Below are 15419 nucleotides of genomic sequence, written 5' to 3' on the forward strand. Positions count from 1 at the left end.
TTTTGTATTGTGCAACAAATATGATTTTGTTGCACAAATTGTCGCGCTTTTTGTCGCATAGTACGAAAAAGTCGCAAAAAATACTCACAGTACGAAAACTTTTCTGAAATTTTGTGGGCTACAGTCAGTTACGTGAGATTAGAGACCAATTTACAGTATACTGTATATAAAATATAAAAGTCCGAAAACAAGGCTGGTTAATAAATTATGATTAGCATTACATGGCATCATAGAAACCAACATAGTCTGTTCTGCAGCAGAGTTGATTATTTTTATTTGGCCCTGTAGCATCAGATTCTATGACACATGCAGATGACTGGTACAGTAATTTTTAGGGATGCACTGAATCCAGAATTCGGTTCGGTATTTGGCCTTTTTTAGCCGAATCCACGGTCCTGGCCAAACGGAATTCTAAAAATCACATGACTTTTTGTCATGTTAACATGGAAATGGAAAATTTTTCGCCGCGTGAACGTATAACCCTTCCAAATCCTAATTAGCATATGCTAATTCGGATTCTGTTTGGTTTTCGGCCAAATCCCTTATGATGGATTCGGGGGTTCGGCTGAACCCAAAAAACTAGATTCAGTGCCTTCCTAGTAATTTTAGTGTTATAATACTGTATATAATAGCATTTCTGGCCCATATTCTATCTTTTGCTTTATTGCTCATTTAATAACATTACTGTATACACAGTCTTAATATTTTTACAATAAGGAATTTTATAGCAGAGTCAAGGCCTTTATAATTACAAATGAATTTCAAGGCCCTTGAAATTTGTGAAGCTGTTGTACTCTGATACATTATGTTATGTTGTTAGGCTTAATGATCTTAACTCAACCTTAACTTAAAACTAGCTCTTCTTTGTATAGAAGATAAAATAGTCTTTCAGTAATCTTCATTTCACTTATTTTTTTTTCTTTTTAAGGATATACATCAAAAAAGTAAAGAAGTTCCCTAATTACAGAGTGCCCACAGATCCAAAGATTGACAAGAAACTTATAAGGATGGAACAGGAGAAAGCCTTTAATTTGTTAAAGAAGGATCTGGATGGGACAGATGGAGTTCTCAGGTTATAGTGCTTTACTTACTTTTACACTTATTTCATATCACAAATTATTCCAATAAATGGGGTCCAGTGTCTGGATATGAAAAGGATTTTTTCAGGTACAATGATCAAACTTTAGTGTGTCAAAAACAAAATAAAGGAGATATAGGCCTCTCGAATACTACAGATTTAGCGTAGCGTCAGGTACGGTATAGGTCAGTACTCAAGATGACTTGAGATTACTCAATAACAACCTACGCCAATTAGAAAATAAACCAAACTTATATACAGTACATCTTGATTCTCAGCGTGCCTTGTGGGCGAATAGCTGTCTCATTTCCCAGCATTTATTGGGGGGGTTAGACCAAATGTTAAGTTCCACTTATCAAGGCATTATTTTAGTTTAAATCACACATTTTCATATTATACTGCAAGAACAAAGTAGACAATTAGTTTTTTCCTTGCTACTGGAGAGGGACTATGTTTGGTCCAACAGTTTGAAAACTGAGTCAGTACTGTAAAACAGAGGGGTACATACACTGATGCTTTAAGATTGCCACCATGCAGTAGAGGACACTTGCTATTATTAAGGGAGTATTTTGTCATTAAAATAAAAATTAGTCATTTGTTTATGGAACATTGGTCTGCAATTTAGTTACCCAGATCTCATTTTACTATAACACAGTATAAGGGGTTCATGTCTTTGATCCCTTCATCTAGCCATTCCATGGCCATCTGTGACCAAGTTTATGAGATTTTCCACAAAGTATAGGAAATTGACATCAGTTGGGCAAATTTAAAATCTCAAATAACTGCAGAAATCATACTCACAATCTGTGGTAGAGTTACTATTGCCATGGCAGTAATAACATACTGGAAATGTTGCATATGTTTAGGTAAATAGTCCTTTACTCTTTTTGTAATGTCCATTAGGGTATGGAGACTGCCTAAATGTATTTATTCATATAGTGCTATTTGTTTAAATAAGCCTAAAGTTCATGATAACAACAGGTCTGGGCAGCACTATTACAATACAGATATGGAATCCTTTATATGTATACTTTGTATATATTTTTTTTTTTATTGTTTCTAAAGGGCAAGAATATCTTAGCCCAGAGTGCCCTCTACTATTCTAAATTTTTTATCTATTATCTGGAAACCTGTTATGCAGAAAGCTCTGAATTATGGAAAGGCCATCTCCTGTAGACTCCATTTTAATCAAAAATTTTAAAACATATTTCTTCTTCTTACCTTCTTATTGAAAGCAAAACAATCCTATTGGGATTATCCTATATCCTATACGGGCTTATTTATCAATTTTCGAGTTTGTGAGTTCAAGAGTTTCTTTCTAATTCAAATAAATTCACATTTTAAAAAAACTTGAATGATTGGTTATTTATTGATATGGAAAACTTGTTCAAATAAAAAGCTCGAATACCTCGAAATTTAGAGTTTACAAACTCGCAAAAAAACTCAAAAAACTCAAATTAAAAATATGGCTTGACTTTGCCTAGGACAACGCCACATGAACTTGCAAGCTTTTAGCTGTCAATTTTTTTAATTCAAATTTTAGTTTTAGCACAAAAAAAATTGAATAGTGGAAAAAAATCAAATTTGAACATTGAAAATCACTCCCCTAATGTTTAAATATTTTTTGAGTAGACAAAGGATGGAGATCCAAATTATGGAAATTCCCCTTATCCATATAATAGCAAGTCCTGTGTTTTCCAGATAACAGATCCCATACCTGTACTACTTTGATCCTAATTTAAGAAGGGACATGAGTAGTTAACCTCCAACCTTTTTGTCATCCATATACTTACTGGGTTTGATTACCCGGCCTTTCACCACTGTATCACATACTTCATGCAGTTATATCCTTGGCAGAATTTTACAGATATCTCCTTACTATATTTAGCATTTTTTTTCTCTAGGTGGTACATGCAGTTACCAGATCAAGAAGCTCATCAGTATCATGATCTGGAAACTGGTTGCTTTTCACCATCAACTTTCCAGCCATCCATTGAAGATGAGGAGGAGATTCTGTGTGACGAGAACTCACAACCCTCACGGCTACATCCACAAGTAGCAGAAAAAATCCGTGATCTGGTGTCCAAAGGTTTGAGTGAGGTTTACTCAGTTAGGAAACAGCTTAGGTAAGAATATCCATTTGATCAATCCGCAGTTGAGAATAAAAATGCTCCTGTAAATGATTGTCAGCAAAAATCTATTGTTATGTAATATTTTGTACTGCTCTCTTTCTGTTCAGGACTCCTATACATAATCCCATCATTGTTTTCTATTTCACACATTTTCAAGGAGAAATTAATCCCATCATTGTTTTCTATTTCACCCAGTATCAAGTAAAACTTAAACACATTGTTTTCCAAGAATAAGTGTCAATGCTACTAAAATGGCTGCTGGAGCAATTCCTGTTTGGGAAAAATAGAGGATTCATGGAAACAAATGTCCATTTTAACACAAATTTTTCGAGTTTTAATGATATGTTCGGCTTGAAAAATTTGTGATTTTTGTACGTAAACTCCAAATTTTTGTACGGCCGATAACAGCATTATCATGACATTTTATGATGGTCAAGTTTAATTCGAATTGGAGTTGAGTTTACATGACAGAAAAAAACAAATTTTAGTAAATCAGCCCCTAAAAATTAATTTAGAAGTGAACTAGCCCTTTAAGCTTGCTGAGTGTATAATTTGCAACTTAAACATTAATATTACTCAGCCAAACATTTGGGGGGACGGTGCTAATGACAATTGCAGTTTATTTTCACTAAACTTAATGTTCTTTCTTTGTCCTTTTCTTATCAGGAAATTTGTGGAGCGGGATCTGTTTAAACCCGATGACATACCTGAGCGCCATAACTTATCCTACTTTCCAACTGTGAATGATCTAAAAAATCATATTCATGAGGCACAGAAATCTTTGGCAAACGAGGAGCTCATTTATGATGCGGAAACAATCCCTGAGCCAGTTAGAGAGGTGCTTGTCTTGTTCATCTAACTGTAGATAGGGAGACTCCATGGCAGATGAGGAAGTGTTGACAGTGCCAGATAGTCAGCATTCCTTGGAGTAGTTTACTGGTAGTTCAATTCAAATAAAAAATATTTTTCTTTTATCCTTAGGGAAAAAACAGGCATTGGGTAAAATTAAGATCATAGGTATATGTGATGCAAATGCAGTGCTCCTTTCCTAACCTCAGTGCCTACATATTTACCAGAATGCCATTAGTAACAGGAAGGCCTGTAAGGCTAATTTCACATGTGGCTCTTTTTGCCAGTGGAGAAAGTGTAGATATGTCCCACAACTGCAGATTACTGCCAGAAGTGCAAGTCTGTGGGTGTAGTGATAGGCAGATCCCATTCATGCCTGGTACAGCACATAAGGTGAAGCGGGCCCTATAAACATTTTCCCTTGAACCAAGGAAACTGTACACATGACATTAGACTTTAGAATAAAAGCCTGCTGTAGGCTAAAGATAAAATTCTTTTTTTTTTTCACACATTCCACACATCCTGTCAATGGATAAAAGACTTCTGGGAATATAGTAAACCAGCAAAGATTATTTTTAAGATTTGCATTAAACATTGTCAGGGTTTATTAGATGGGCTCTCCTCATTGCAAAATTTTATTTAGAAACATATAAAACAGGATAATCCCAACACAGGGTCAGTGGGAAAATACCAAAATAGAAAGCAAGTAGAATGGAACCTGTTGTACCTTGTGTGCCTGGTTCCATCTTGTTGGCTTGGGGAGAGGAACCAGGCAGGGCACAAATGGACCAGGCAGATGCCAGTAAAGGTGATGCCACCAGGCTCACCTACTGGCATACTGCAACTCTAGCTAGTTCCATAAGATTACCATACCATAGACTATGTTGCAATACTTGTTTTATACTATATATATATATATATATAGTATAATTTTTCTAAAAAAAAAAGTGTGTTTTTTTTTAGATCCAGTGGACTGCTGACAGTGGAAACGTTCTTAATGAGATGGTTACTGTAACATTTGCACCAATTCAACAGGAAGGTAATGTTTATATTAATCTTAGACACATTGTTCAAGGTATTTTGAAGAAGTACAGGTATGGGATCTCTTATCTGGAAACCCATTATCCAGAAAGCTCTGAATTACGGAAAGATTGTCTCCCATAGACTCTTTTTCAAACAAATAATTTAAATGTATAAAGACAATATATTTTTCTCTGTGATAAAACAGTGCCTTGTACTTGTTTCTAACTTAGATAAAATATACCTGTCTACTCCTTACCGCTCTCCATTTGTCCTTTCCCAAGTTACAGACTGCCTGTCTCCTGAATGTCACAGCATCACCTAAGGGCTCTGGCACACTGGGGAGATTAGTCGCCCGCGACAAAACTCCCTGTTCGCGGGCGACTAATCTCCCCGAGTTGCCTACCCCTGCCATCCCACCGGTGAACATGTAAGTCGCCGGCGGGATGGCAGATGCGGCGGCGCGATTTCGCGCAAATCGCCGAAAAAGACTTGCGAGTCTTTTTCGGCGATTGCAAGTCTTTTTCGGCGATTTCCTGAAATCGCCCCGCCGCGTGTGTCATCCCGCCGGCGACTTACATGTTCGCCGGCGGGATGGTGGGTCATGGCAACTCGGGGAGATTAGTCGCCCGCGAACAGGGAGTTTTGTCGCGGGCGACTAATCTCCCCCGTGTGCCAGAGCCCTAAAACTACATCTCTCTAAAACAGAATTCATTATATTTCCTTTAACTTGTTTCCCTGTCCCTCAGGTTTCATCAAAGGCAATCTATAAAAGGTCACTCTGCAAACCACATTATTAATAGATACATATAATCTAGGCAAAAAGTGATTTAAAGGAGAAGGAAAGGCTAAGTCCCTTGGGGGTGCCAAAATGTTAGGCACCCCCCAGTGGCTTTAATCGCTTACCTTTTACCCCACGTTGGTGCTCCTGTTAGAAGAAAACCACACCAGGCCCAGGTACCTGCAACGAGTGTTTCCTCTTCCTTCTTTCTTCTGTCTTTGGAATCCCTGGGCCGGCGCATGCGCAGTAGATGAAAAAGCCGACTTGTTTAAGTTTGGCTTTTCACTCTACTGCACAAGCGCGCGAAGATGGAAGAAGAAAGACAGTCGCTCGCAGGTACCGCGGGCTGGTGCTGTTTTCTCCTAACAGAGGCACCAGCCCGGGGTAAAAGGTAAGTGATTTAAGTCACTGGGGGGTGCCTAAAATTTTGGCACCCCCAGTGACTTAGTCTTTCCTTTTCCTTTAATAAAGCATATAGTTTCAACAATGTTTAGTTACAAAATCATAAAAACATATAGTCCCAAGAAAAAAACAGCAGCACAAGTTAGTGCGTGGAGAATACCCCTCACAGTCAATAACATCACCTTTCAATCAACCACACAGGCATCCTGCCTAGAAATTATCTTAGACTCCCATCTGTTTATTACCCCGCACATACAGACACTTGGCAAATCTTGTCGTATTCATTTGTGCAACTTTGCCTGAATATGCCCTTACCTCAGCTTCAGCCAAGTTGCCTAAGGCCCGCCAAAGCTCAGATACAACTAAAACACTTATTCAGTCTCTTAGCATTTACCACCTTGCAGGCATTCCAACACATTGCCTTTCGCAACTCCAGTCTGTTCTAAATACTGCTGCTAGACTCTCTCTGGTCCACATTTGCTTCTCCCCTGTGCAAATCCATTCACTGGCTCCAAATCCTCTCTCAAATTAAATTCATGGCCCTTAACAATGAAGCCCCTCACTGTATCTCAGCTCTGGTCTTAAAGGAGATATATTGGATAAATGGTAAAAATGCTAATTTTGTAGGCAAATATGAATAATATACGGCGCTGGTTTCACTTTGTGTTAAAAATTAACCCTATCTTTAACAATGGCACCTTTATTGGGGCTCCCTATAGATCCTATCACTTCTCTGTCCGAGTTTGAAATGGAGAGTGGGCGTGTCCAAACTGTCCCTGCCAGAAGCACAGTAGGAGGGGGAGAGCCAATCACAGCCCTGCACTCACACAAGCAAAGACAGGCTTCAGTTCCCTATCAGGTCAGCCTAGCTGCTGATTGGTTCCTATCCTACAGTGCAGGGTACGGACGGCTGCCGGCTCCCCAGCTCATCCAGAGAATTCAGCCAGCAGGAAGTGGCACAGATGGGCGGGGCTAGTGGGGTTTTTGTGGAATTTCTCAATAAATCAGTCTGAAACACAACATTTTTAAGCACAATCCTTCTATATCTAGAGGAGTATAATTCCCTGGTACATTCTTAATTTCTATAGGATATGTCTCCTTTAAAGGACAAAGAAAGGGTTTTGCTTCAAATCTGTATTGTAGGCCTCCCTTGCCTGTACCTGACCCGACCTTTATTTTTCTAAAATATCCCTTGGGTCTCCCCCAGTCCGCCTTGAATGTTACTTTGTTCCCCTTCCATTGCAGCTGCCATATTAGAAAGGGTGACATAATAAACATGGTGCTGCTTTACTAAATGAGCATGGGCCTAGCTACATCCTACCCCTAGACATGAGCACATTTAATAGTTTCAGGCAGCACAATTCGCAGCCAAAAAGGGAAAGGAGGCAAGAGTCAAAACACACAGATCGTCCCAGAGTAATAACTTGTAAGAGACAGGCAAATGGTGTGTACAAGTCCCACTTGGTTTACCCGTCACAATAGCAACTGTTTTGATGAGTTACTATTGGTGTGCGTATAGTTGTGGGAGGGCTTGAGAGGATCATTGATGGTTAGTGCTCCTTGCCCATTCTGTAAAAGCACACTTACAATCCCTCCTTTACAATCCACATGAGCTGCATTGTAAACTGAACAACTGTGCATGTACGCTGGTCTTGGACTTGGTGCAGGAGCATTGCATTATAGGTATTTCACTGCAGAAACTGAGTGGTTTATTTTACTTTAGCGCCTTGGATCACACAAATGTTCACTGTTAATAATTGTTTTTTTTTTAATGTTTAAAAGTTTTTTTAGTAGAGAAAGAATGGTCATCCAAATTAAGGAAAGACCCCTTATTTGAAAAACCCTAGTTCCCGAGGATTCTAGATAACAGGTCTCATAACTAAATATAAAGTAATTATTATTATTAACCTATTATTATCATTTGTTTTATAATTAGATAAAGAAACACATTTTGTTTTTGCTCTGAGGGGTTGCGGGTTGTGCACCATTAGTCAGATATAAAGTGTTCAGGAGCAGGTCAAGCCAACCAGGTGCCCTAGGCAACCCGGTCGGACACCTTGCATTGACAAGCGGCAGGGGCAATGACTAGGGAGCGCAGACTAGGGGAAGGCAGGAGAGGTACTTACATGTCTCCCCTCCCATCTTTCCCCTAGTTATGACCCTGGAATTTTTAAACATCTGTCCTTCAACTTTCTTTAATAGATTTTACAGGTCAAAAAGCAATAGTAGGGTACCTTTCCAAAGAGCTGATTCTATATCACCTGAAATAAATGGAACCCATTAAAATGAATTTCCAAAAACTACCATAGACTTTCATGAGATTTGATCCTGACACTTTTATACTTTTAGTAGACTGCCAAACAGCCCAAGACCTCACAAAACTGGCACTCTCTCTTGACTAAGTGACTGCTAAGGAGTCACATCTGAGGTGAAAGTTGGCATCTATCTTTATTCTTTTAACATTACTTAGCAACTTTGGCTGAATTCAGTACAGAAATGTGGTAAATAAATTTTTAAATATTTTAAGATATGTTTTAAAAATGCAAGTTCTGTGTCTGGTTTATAGTGTGTTTGATTCCTATCTCAGAACAAGAGACATTACTGAAAGTGGAGAATCCTCCCTCAGAGGATGTTTGCCAAGACACAGCTCAGCTGATCTCCTCCCTGACCTCACTTCAGCCCAAAATCTTTGCTCAGCTACAGGTAGGTACTTTCACAAAGAAAACAAATGGAGGGCATGCCTATTTTGAGTTTATTGTCTGAAATTGCCATGGTTAACTGCTTATGGGTGTGTAAAGTACCATAATTCTCAATCACTATATTGGTAGACGACTTTAGACAGTTCCTGGCTTTTAAGACTAGAAGATGTCAACTAGTGCCTTTGCCACAATGTAAATTTCCTGAATATGTCTTTATAAAAGCTGAAATATAGACGTGTTATAAACTGCATAAAGAAGAGGCACATTATACAGTCCTTCAGCTTCCTTTATTGTGACATTATTTCTAAGGAACAGGAACACACTGTACTCACAGTCTTTTCAGGTACATAAAGACCATGTCCTTGTGAGCTTACAGTGTAACCTTGGGGAGACAATATGTGGTCAAACTAATCCAACCCAGGTCTCCCCATATTTAAATCAAGTGTCTTACTGCGGTTACTGACAGTTTTTCCTATATCCTGTGTGATTGTGCAAAAAATATGAGTGATTTCTGTGTGATTACATGCAAGTAGTTTACATTATTTTTTACATCCATTTATTTAGTGCATAATATTGACTTGCACCAAACGGAAGCAGTAATCTTACTCTTGTTTGGTCTTTGCTAGAGATTATCTAAAGCCTTTGTTTTTGAAGGGACTCCAGCTGCAACCGTCCTTAACATCAGTAGATGGAAAAACTGCTCTTATCACTGTGAATCCACCAGGTCCAACCTTTCTACCGGCTGAAGGTAAAACTGCACTTATTACTGTTAATCCCGTGGACCAATCATTTACAACTTCTGATGGGAAAACTGCACTTTTTACTGTAAATCCCCCTGCTCCTTCATTTACATCTGCTGATGGAACTGCTGCACTTATCACTGTGAATTCTCCTGCTCCTTCATTTACATCAGCGGATGGGACAGCGGCATTGATCACTGTGCATCCCTCTGCCATAGGCAGTTCTACATGCCTGTTGGGATCAGGAGGAAACAGTCAGCCTTTGGTGGTCAGTCATTTGCAGAATGACTCCCCTGTGTCCTCTGTCACTAGTTTACCTGCCTCTGCCCACAACCTAGTCAGTATGAGCCAGATTGTAACAGTGGAAGAGGCAAGTGGAATGGCTGGAGAGGTGCATCAAATTCTGCTGGGAGATATCCACCCCATTCCTATCAGGATAGTGGAGAACCAACAAACAATTGGTGAGTTAGTTTTTCATTCTATGCTCTTTTGCAGAATAAAGCATTTAGCAATTTTTATTGTGAAAACTGTTTAACAGGATATTATAGACCTAAAACAGTCAAACAGTGTGATGTGATGCTGCAATTTAACAAATAAATGATAGCATAATGTGCACCCACATGCACTTTAGTATTCACTGTTTTCATTGTTTTGTCTGATTTAAATAATGTGCAGAACATAAATAATTTGACATGCGTTTCTAGTAATTGAGAAATAAGTAGGGATGCAAAAAATTAATTCATGGTTTTGGGTTAGGTTTGGCTGGAAAATGTTCTAGAAACTGAATTCCAAGCCAAATCATGGATTTGTTACATCCCTAAAACTTACTTAACTTAAATCTATAGATTCAGCTCTTTCCTTCCAAGTTGTTTGTTTTTGTTTTATTGCTTATCTTTCTGTTCAGGCCCTCTCCTATTCATCTTTCAGTCACTGATTGACATCACTGCTTGGATGCTAGGGTAAAATGAACCTTAGTAACTAGATCTGATGGTTTACTACTCATTAGATGAAAGAGTAGAGTGACTAATCTCTCTAAAATGCCTTTCCGCTTGCAACAGGGAATCGCCAGTGGAAAGGCATACGTTTTGCTTCTTTTTCAGAAGTCGCGCAGAGTTGCCTGCAGGAGGAAACTTTGTGTGACTTTGTGATACATATGCCTTCATACTGGTGATTCACTGTTGCCAGTGGAAAGCCATTTTGGAGAGATTAGTTGTCAGCAGTTGCTGAGATTTATCAGGTGCGACTAATCTCTCCATAGGGCATTAGCCTTACAATAAAGCTTTTGTATTGGTTAAAACTCTCTGAGTTCTCCTAAGGGCTCTGGTACACGGGGAGATTAGTCGCCCGCGGCAAAACTCCCTGCTTGCGGGTGACTAATCTCCCCGAGTTGCCTTCCCCCTGCCATCCCACCGGCGAACATGTAAGTCGCCGGCGGGATGGCAGACGCGGCGGCGCGATTTCGTGCAAATCGCCGAAAAGACTCGCGAGGAGGGAGTTTTGCCGCGGGCGACTAATCTCCCCGTGTACCAGAGCCCTAAAAGAAAATGCTTTTGCTGCAGATAACAAAAAGTTTCTTTAGTGGGAAACCTGATCTGCATCAAAAAGTCTCAATTGCTGAGCTTTCATCTCCCCTGTAGCAGCTTACTGTCCATACACGCACTGCTTTAGGCAATATATTCTGTGCTACTGAGTCTACTGATACTCTTTCTTCATTTGGAGCACTATATTATGCTGAATCTTTGCTCAACTCCCTGATATGTTGTATCACTTGTGTGTGTTTTGTATACCAAATTAACTATTCTTTTCTCTTTGTAGTTGAAATAAATGCTCCTAATGCATTTAGCACAGAGGATGTTGTAGCATTAAATAAAGAGGTGACTGAAGTACAGTTGAGTGCTACAGAAGATAGTGCCACAGATCCACAAACCCCTGTGTGAGCAGAAGTTGTTCCCATCCCCACATCCCAGGGTGTTTATTGTGGGACAGAACTCAGTTTGAGCCCTCATATTGAGGGAACTGTGCAACTATAAATATACATCTATGTTCACTGAGCTTGTAGCTCAAGGATTCATACTGGAAATCTCTGCAGTGATCCAACTTAAATGAAGGGACCCTGTTGTATGAACACTGAAATACATAAGTATATGCATCTGCACACATCATCATCTCTACAGGAGGTTTCATGATATTCCATTCTTACACACTGATAGGTGGTTGTATAAATTATAGTCCTGGTGACAATGTGTAATATTTTTGCTTTTTCAACTAAAAAGCCTGGATGATTTTTGTTAAATAAAAATTTAAAGACAAGTTAGCATTCTGCTGTTAATCCTTTGTAATTCTCATGTATTGATAAGCAGTTTTCAAGTTTATATAGAGCATATTAAGGATTATTTAACAATTAAGGTGTTATGTCTAAAGATATATGCCTTTCTAATTATTTGTTTTGATATTTGGCGGTATAACTGATAAGTGCATAGTGCAGCACCAGCAGATGCAAGGCAGCCCTGTCCTTACCTGTCCCGCTGGAACTCCCTTGCTTGCACATCTGAAACACAAATGTACCTCTGTCTGCCCCTCACAAATACATTGCTGCCAATTGCAGGAAGGGCTGTATTCCTGGGGCACATAAGTCTCTGCACTAAAGTTTGGAATGCTAAAAATATGGCACTTTGCACCCTATCCTACACTTTGTAACTGACCCCTTCTGTCTCTCACCTGATGCAGGTGTTTCTCAGCCCCAGTGAGCTTACTAGACTGCCTCTCTCATGCAATGTATTTTTAATTCCCTGCCATCTAAACATTCTTTTTTCAATCAAATTATATAATACAAATAATGACTTTCTACTTTTTAATATTTTTTTAGACTAGAAAACAGAAAACTATTAGAAAAAGGTTATATTTGTGCTTTATGTTTTGTGAAGGTGAACTGCCTCTTTAATTATCTTCGGCCATGGTTCAAAAGTCCATTTTGCCTCTTAGCTCCTATGCCTAACCAGCCCCCTCCAACTACAATTCCTCAACAGTCTCAGTTCAGGAATACAGGTCAGTGATCCACAACCTCAATGATGGACAATTGCAAGGGTTTGTATTAAAGATGCAATACTTGTTGTCTGCCAGTAATGCCTCTCAGGCAGGCTAAACTACCAATGGACAGGCACTCAATCAATGAATAATAAAGAAGATAATTTCCATAATGTAGGTACAATGATGCTTTATGTCTATCCTATAAATAGATTAAAAAAATAAGCAACATTTCCATCTAACTCAAAAGTATCTTTTTCAAAAGTCTGGCTATAACAATGTCTAATACTTTTGACTACCATAAGTGGGAAGCTAAATGGGCATGCACTCTTAGGGGCAGATTTATGGAAATGTGAGTTTAGAACTTAATGCATAAAAACCTCAACCACATTCTATTCATTTCTATGGGAGTTCGCCAATTCATAAATACGCTTCTAAAAAAATCCCTTAGGAATGAATAAAACTTGGGTGAGTTTTTATGTATTGAGCTCTAAACTCACAGTCTCATAAATCTACTCCTTAGTGTAGTAGGTCATATTGTGTCATCTTTGTTAGTGGGATAACAATAGGGTGAGAAGAACTCATGGCTGCATGAGGTCAAGTTACACACCGTTACGCACTTTGGGATTTATTGGCTTGTATGTGGCACTATTTTTTTTTTCTACTAATTTTACTTGCATATTATAACATGCAGAAGTGGCCTATGGCAGTAATGGGCATGCATCTCAATAGTAAACCCAATGTATGGACTAGCTCCAGTACTCTGCTGTACATCTACCGATTCTCTTATTCCGCACTGAAGCTTATCAGTGATTCAAATTCACCAACAAGCTGGGCCATACCATGTTCTGGAATTTTCCACCTGAGGAAAAATAATGAAGTACAGCTCTTTAATAACTTCATGTGAAGAAAACACGAAAGCATTAATAATGCAACGTATATGTTATAACAGGCAATAGTGTGTAGGAGCTGCTCTAACACAGTATAAAGAACAGTGATCTGGTCACTAGAGATTATCTCATGGGGCAGACTTTAGTGACTTCTGCTGTATTTGTTCAGTAAGACTGATAGATCCTAATTTTATTGGTATTTATTTTGATTATTGAAACTTAGCAGAAGCTGCTGCATTTCCCACCGTAGGCTTACAGTATATTCGAGTCCAGTTTCCAGTTTTCTTAGGTAAGATATATAGCTTATATTCAGCTTATATTCAGATCAGCTTATACTCAAGTATATACGGCATACATGTCAAACACAAGGCCCGCGGGCCTTGCAATGTGGCCCGCACCGCGCTGTCATCACTGCACGCACTCTGCGCAAAAACATACCAACATACTTCGTCAGCGCCAGCGGCTCCTTCTCTCTTATACCGCGGCAACAGGCCCTTTTATAAGGTTGCACCCGCGGCATAAGAGAGAAGGAGCCGCCGACATCACTGGTCTGTTGGGGGTACTTTCTGTGGGGGCTCTGTGTGTGCGGGCTGGCTACTGTCTATGGGGGGTACTGTGTATGATGAGGCAATTGGGGGTACTTATTTTTGGGGGCACTGTTTATGGGGGCAATTGGGGGTACTTTGTATGGGGGTTCAGTAAACCATTCGGCCCGCGATTTAGGCTGGATTTTAGATTTTGGCCCCTTCTCTGATTGAGTTCGACACCCCTGATATACGGTATGTGTCAAAGTTGAAAAAGAGGGTATACTTTCCCTTTAAAACAAGCTTTATCATCTACCATGGATGGACAGAATGGAAATTAGGGATGCACTGAATCCTAGCAACAGTTGGGTTAGTTCGAATCCTGGAAAGTTTTGCAGGATTATGAGGGAATGGAAACCATTTCTCATTCTTAGCATGTTCCCATGGACTGATAGAGAGAAGCATAGATATATTCACCTAAACAGCCAGATGACCCTCTAGGAAGGGACGACATTTTCCAGGTTCTTTGACACTATTTTTACATCAGGAGGAAAATTTATTAATATCCAATAATCTAGGATTTTGATTGCAAATAAATTGAATGTTTTTTTCATGATTTAGCAAACTAAAAAAATTATGAAAATTGGAATGAAAAAATCTGCCACCTGAAACCATTTAAAATTCTATAAAAGTCAGGGGCATGTGCATGGGCGCAACTTGGGGAGCCACAACCTGAGTTGCAAACAGCAGAGAGTGGCAGCAGGTAGCGAGCAGTGGTGGGGCAGATTTAACAACTAAAGTTTCAGAAAGCCAATGTTCTTTTTTTTTTTCCTTTAGTTTTCTAAACAAGTTAGGCTTTTACAGACAGGCCCGGATTTTTCGGAGAGGCCACAAAGGCCCGGGCCTAGGGCGGCAGAAGTTTAGGGGCGGCATGCCGCCCCAAGAAAATTCTTAAATTTGGCTCCCATACGGAGCAGTCGGGACCTCTCCCCACTGCTCCGTATGGGAGTTTAAAGGAGCGTTTGCGCATGCGCACGGGGGTCACATTCGCGCATGCGCAGAGGGGGACACCCACAGGGGCGGCCTCGGGGAGCTTCAGAGAGAAATCCGGCCCTGTTTACAGACTCATTAAAATAAATAAAACAATGCAATTTCCATTTGCTGTTGACTTTTGAAATGCTCAAAATGATTATGTTATGTTTGTTAATGTGTTAGCAATCAAGGAATAAACACGATTGCAGAAAAAAGTCACATAAATTTTGTTACTTTTTTTTTTTTAC

The 15419-nt window shown here is 39.4% G+C and overlaps 1 protein-coding gene across 5 annotated transcripts in view; it reads left to right on the forward strand.

Annotated features, from left to right (window-relative positions):
• carf (calcium responsive transcription factor) overlaps positions 1-12015 on the forward strand; it is a 35589-nt gene extending 23574 nt beyond the window's left edge. For all 5 annotated transcript variants that reach the window (XM_031892861.1, XM_031892860.1, XM_012971179.3 and 2 more), the window contains exons 9-15: positions 929-1072; positions 2983-3204; positions 3877-4048; positions 5023-5098; positions 8850-8965; positions 9616-10162; positions 11517-12015. In XM_031892861.1, the coding sequence (XP_031748721.1) occupies positions 929-1072; positions 2983-3204; positions 3877-4048; positions 5023-5098; positions 8850-8965; positions 9616-10162; positions 11517-11638 (1399 nt within the window). In that variant the 3' untranslated portion in view covers positions 11639-12015. The remainder of the gene's footprint in view (positions 1-928; positions 1073-2982; positions 3205-3876; positions 4049-5022; positions 5099-8849; positions 8966-9615; positions 10163-11516) is intronic.
• Positions 12016-15419: the final 3404 nt, after the last annotated feature.

This window comes from Xenopus tropicalis, chromosome 9 (genome assembly GCF_000004195.4).
Source record: "Xenopus tropicalis strain Nigerian chromosome 9, UCB_Xtro_10.0, whole genome shotgun sequence".
Classification (NCBI taxonomy): Eukaryota; Metazoa; Chordata; class Amphibia; order Anura; family Pipidae; genus Xenopus; species Xenopus tropicalis.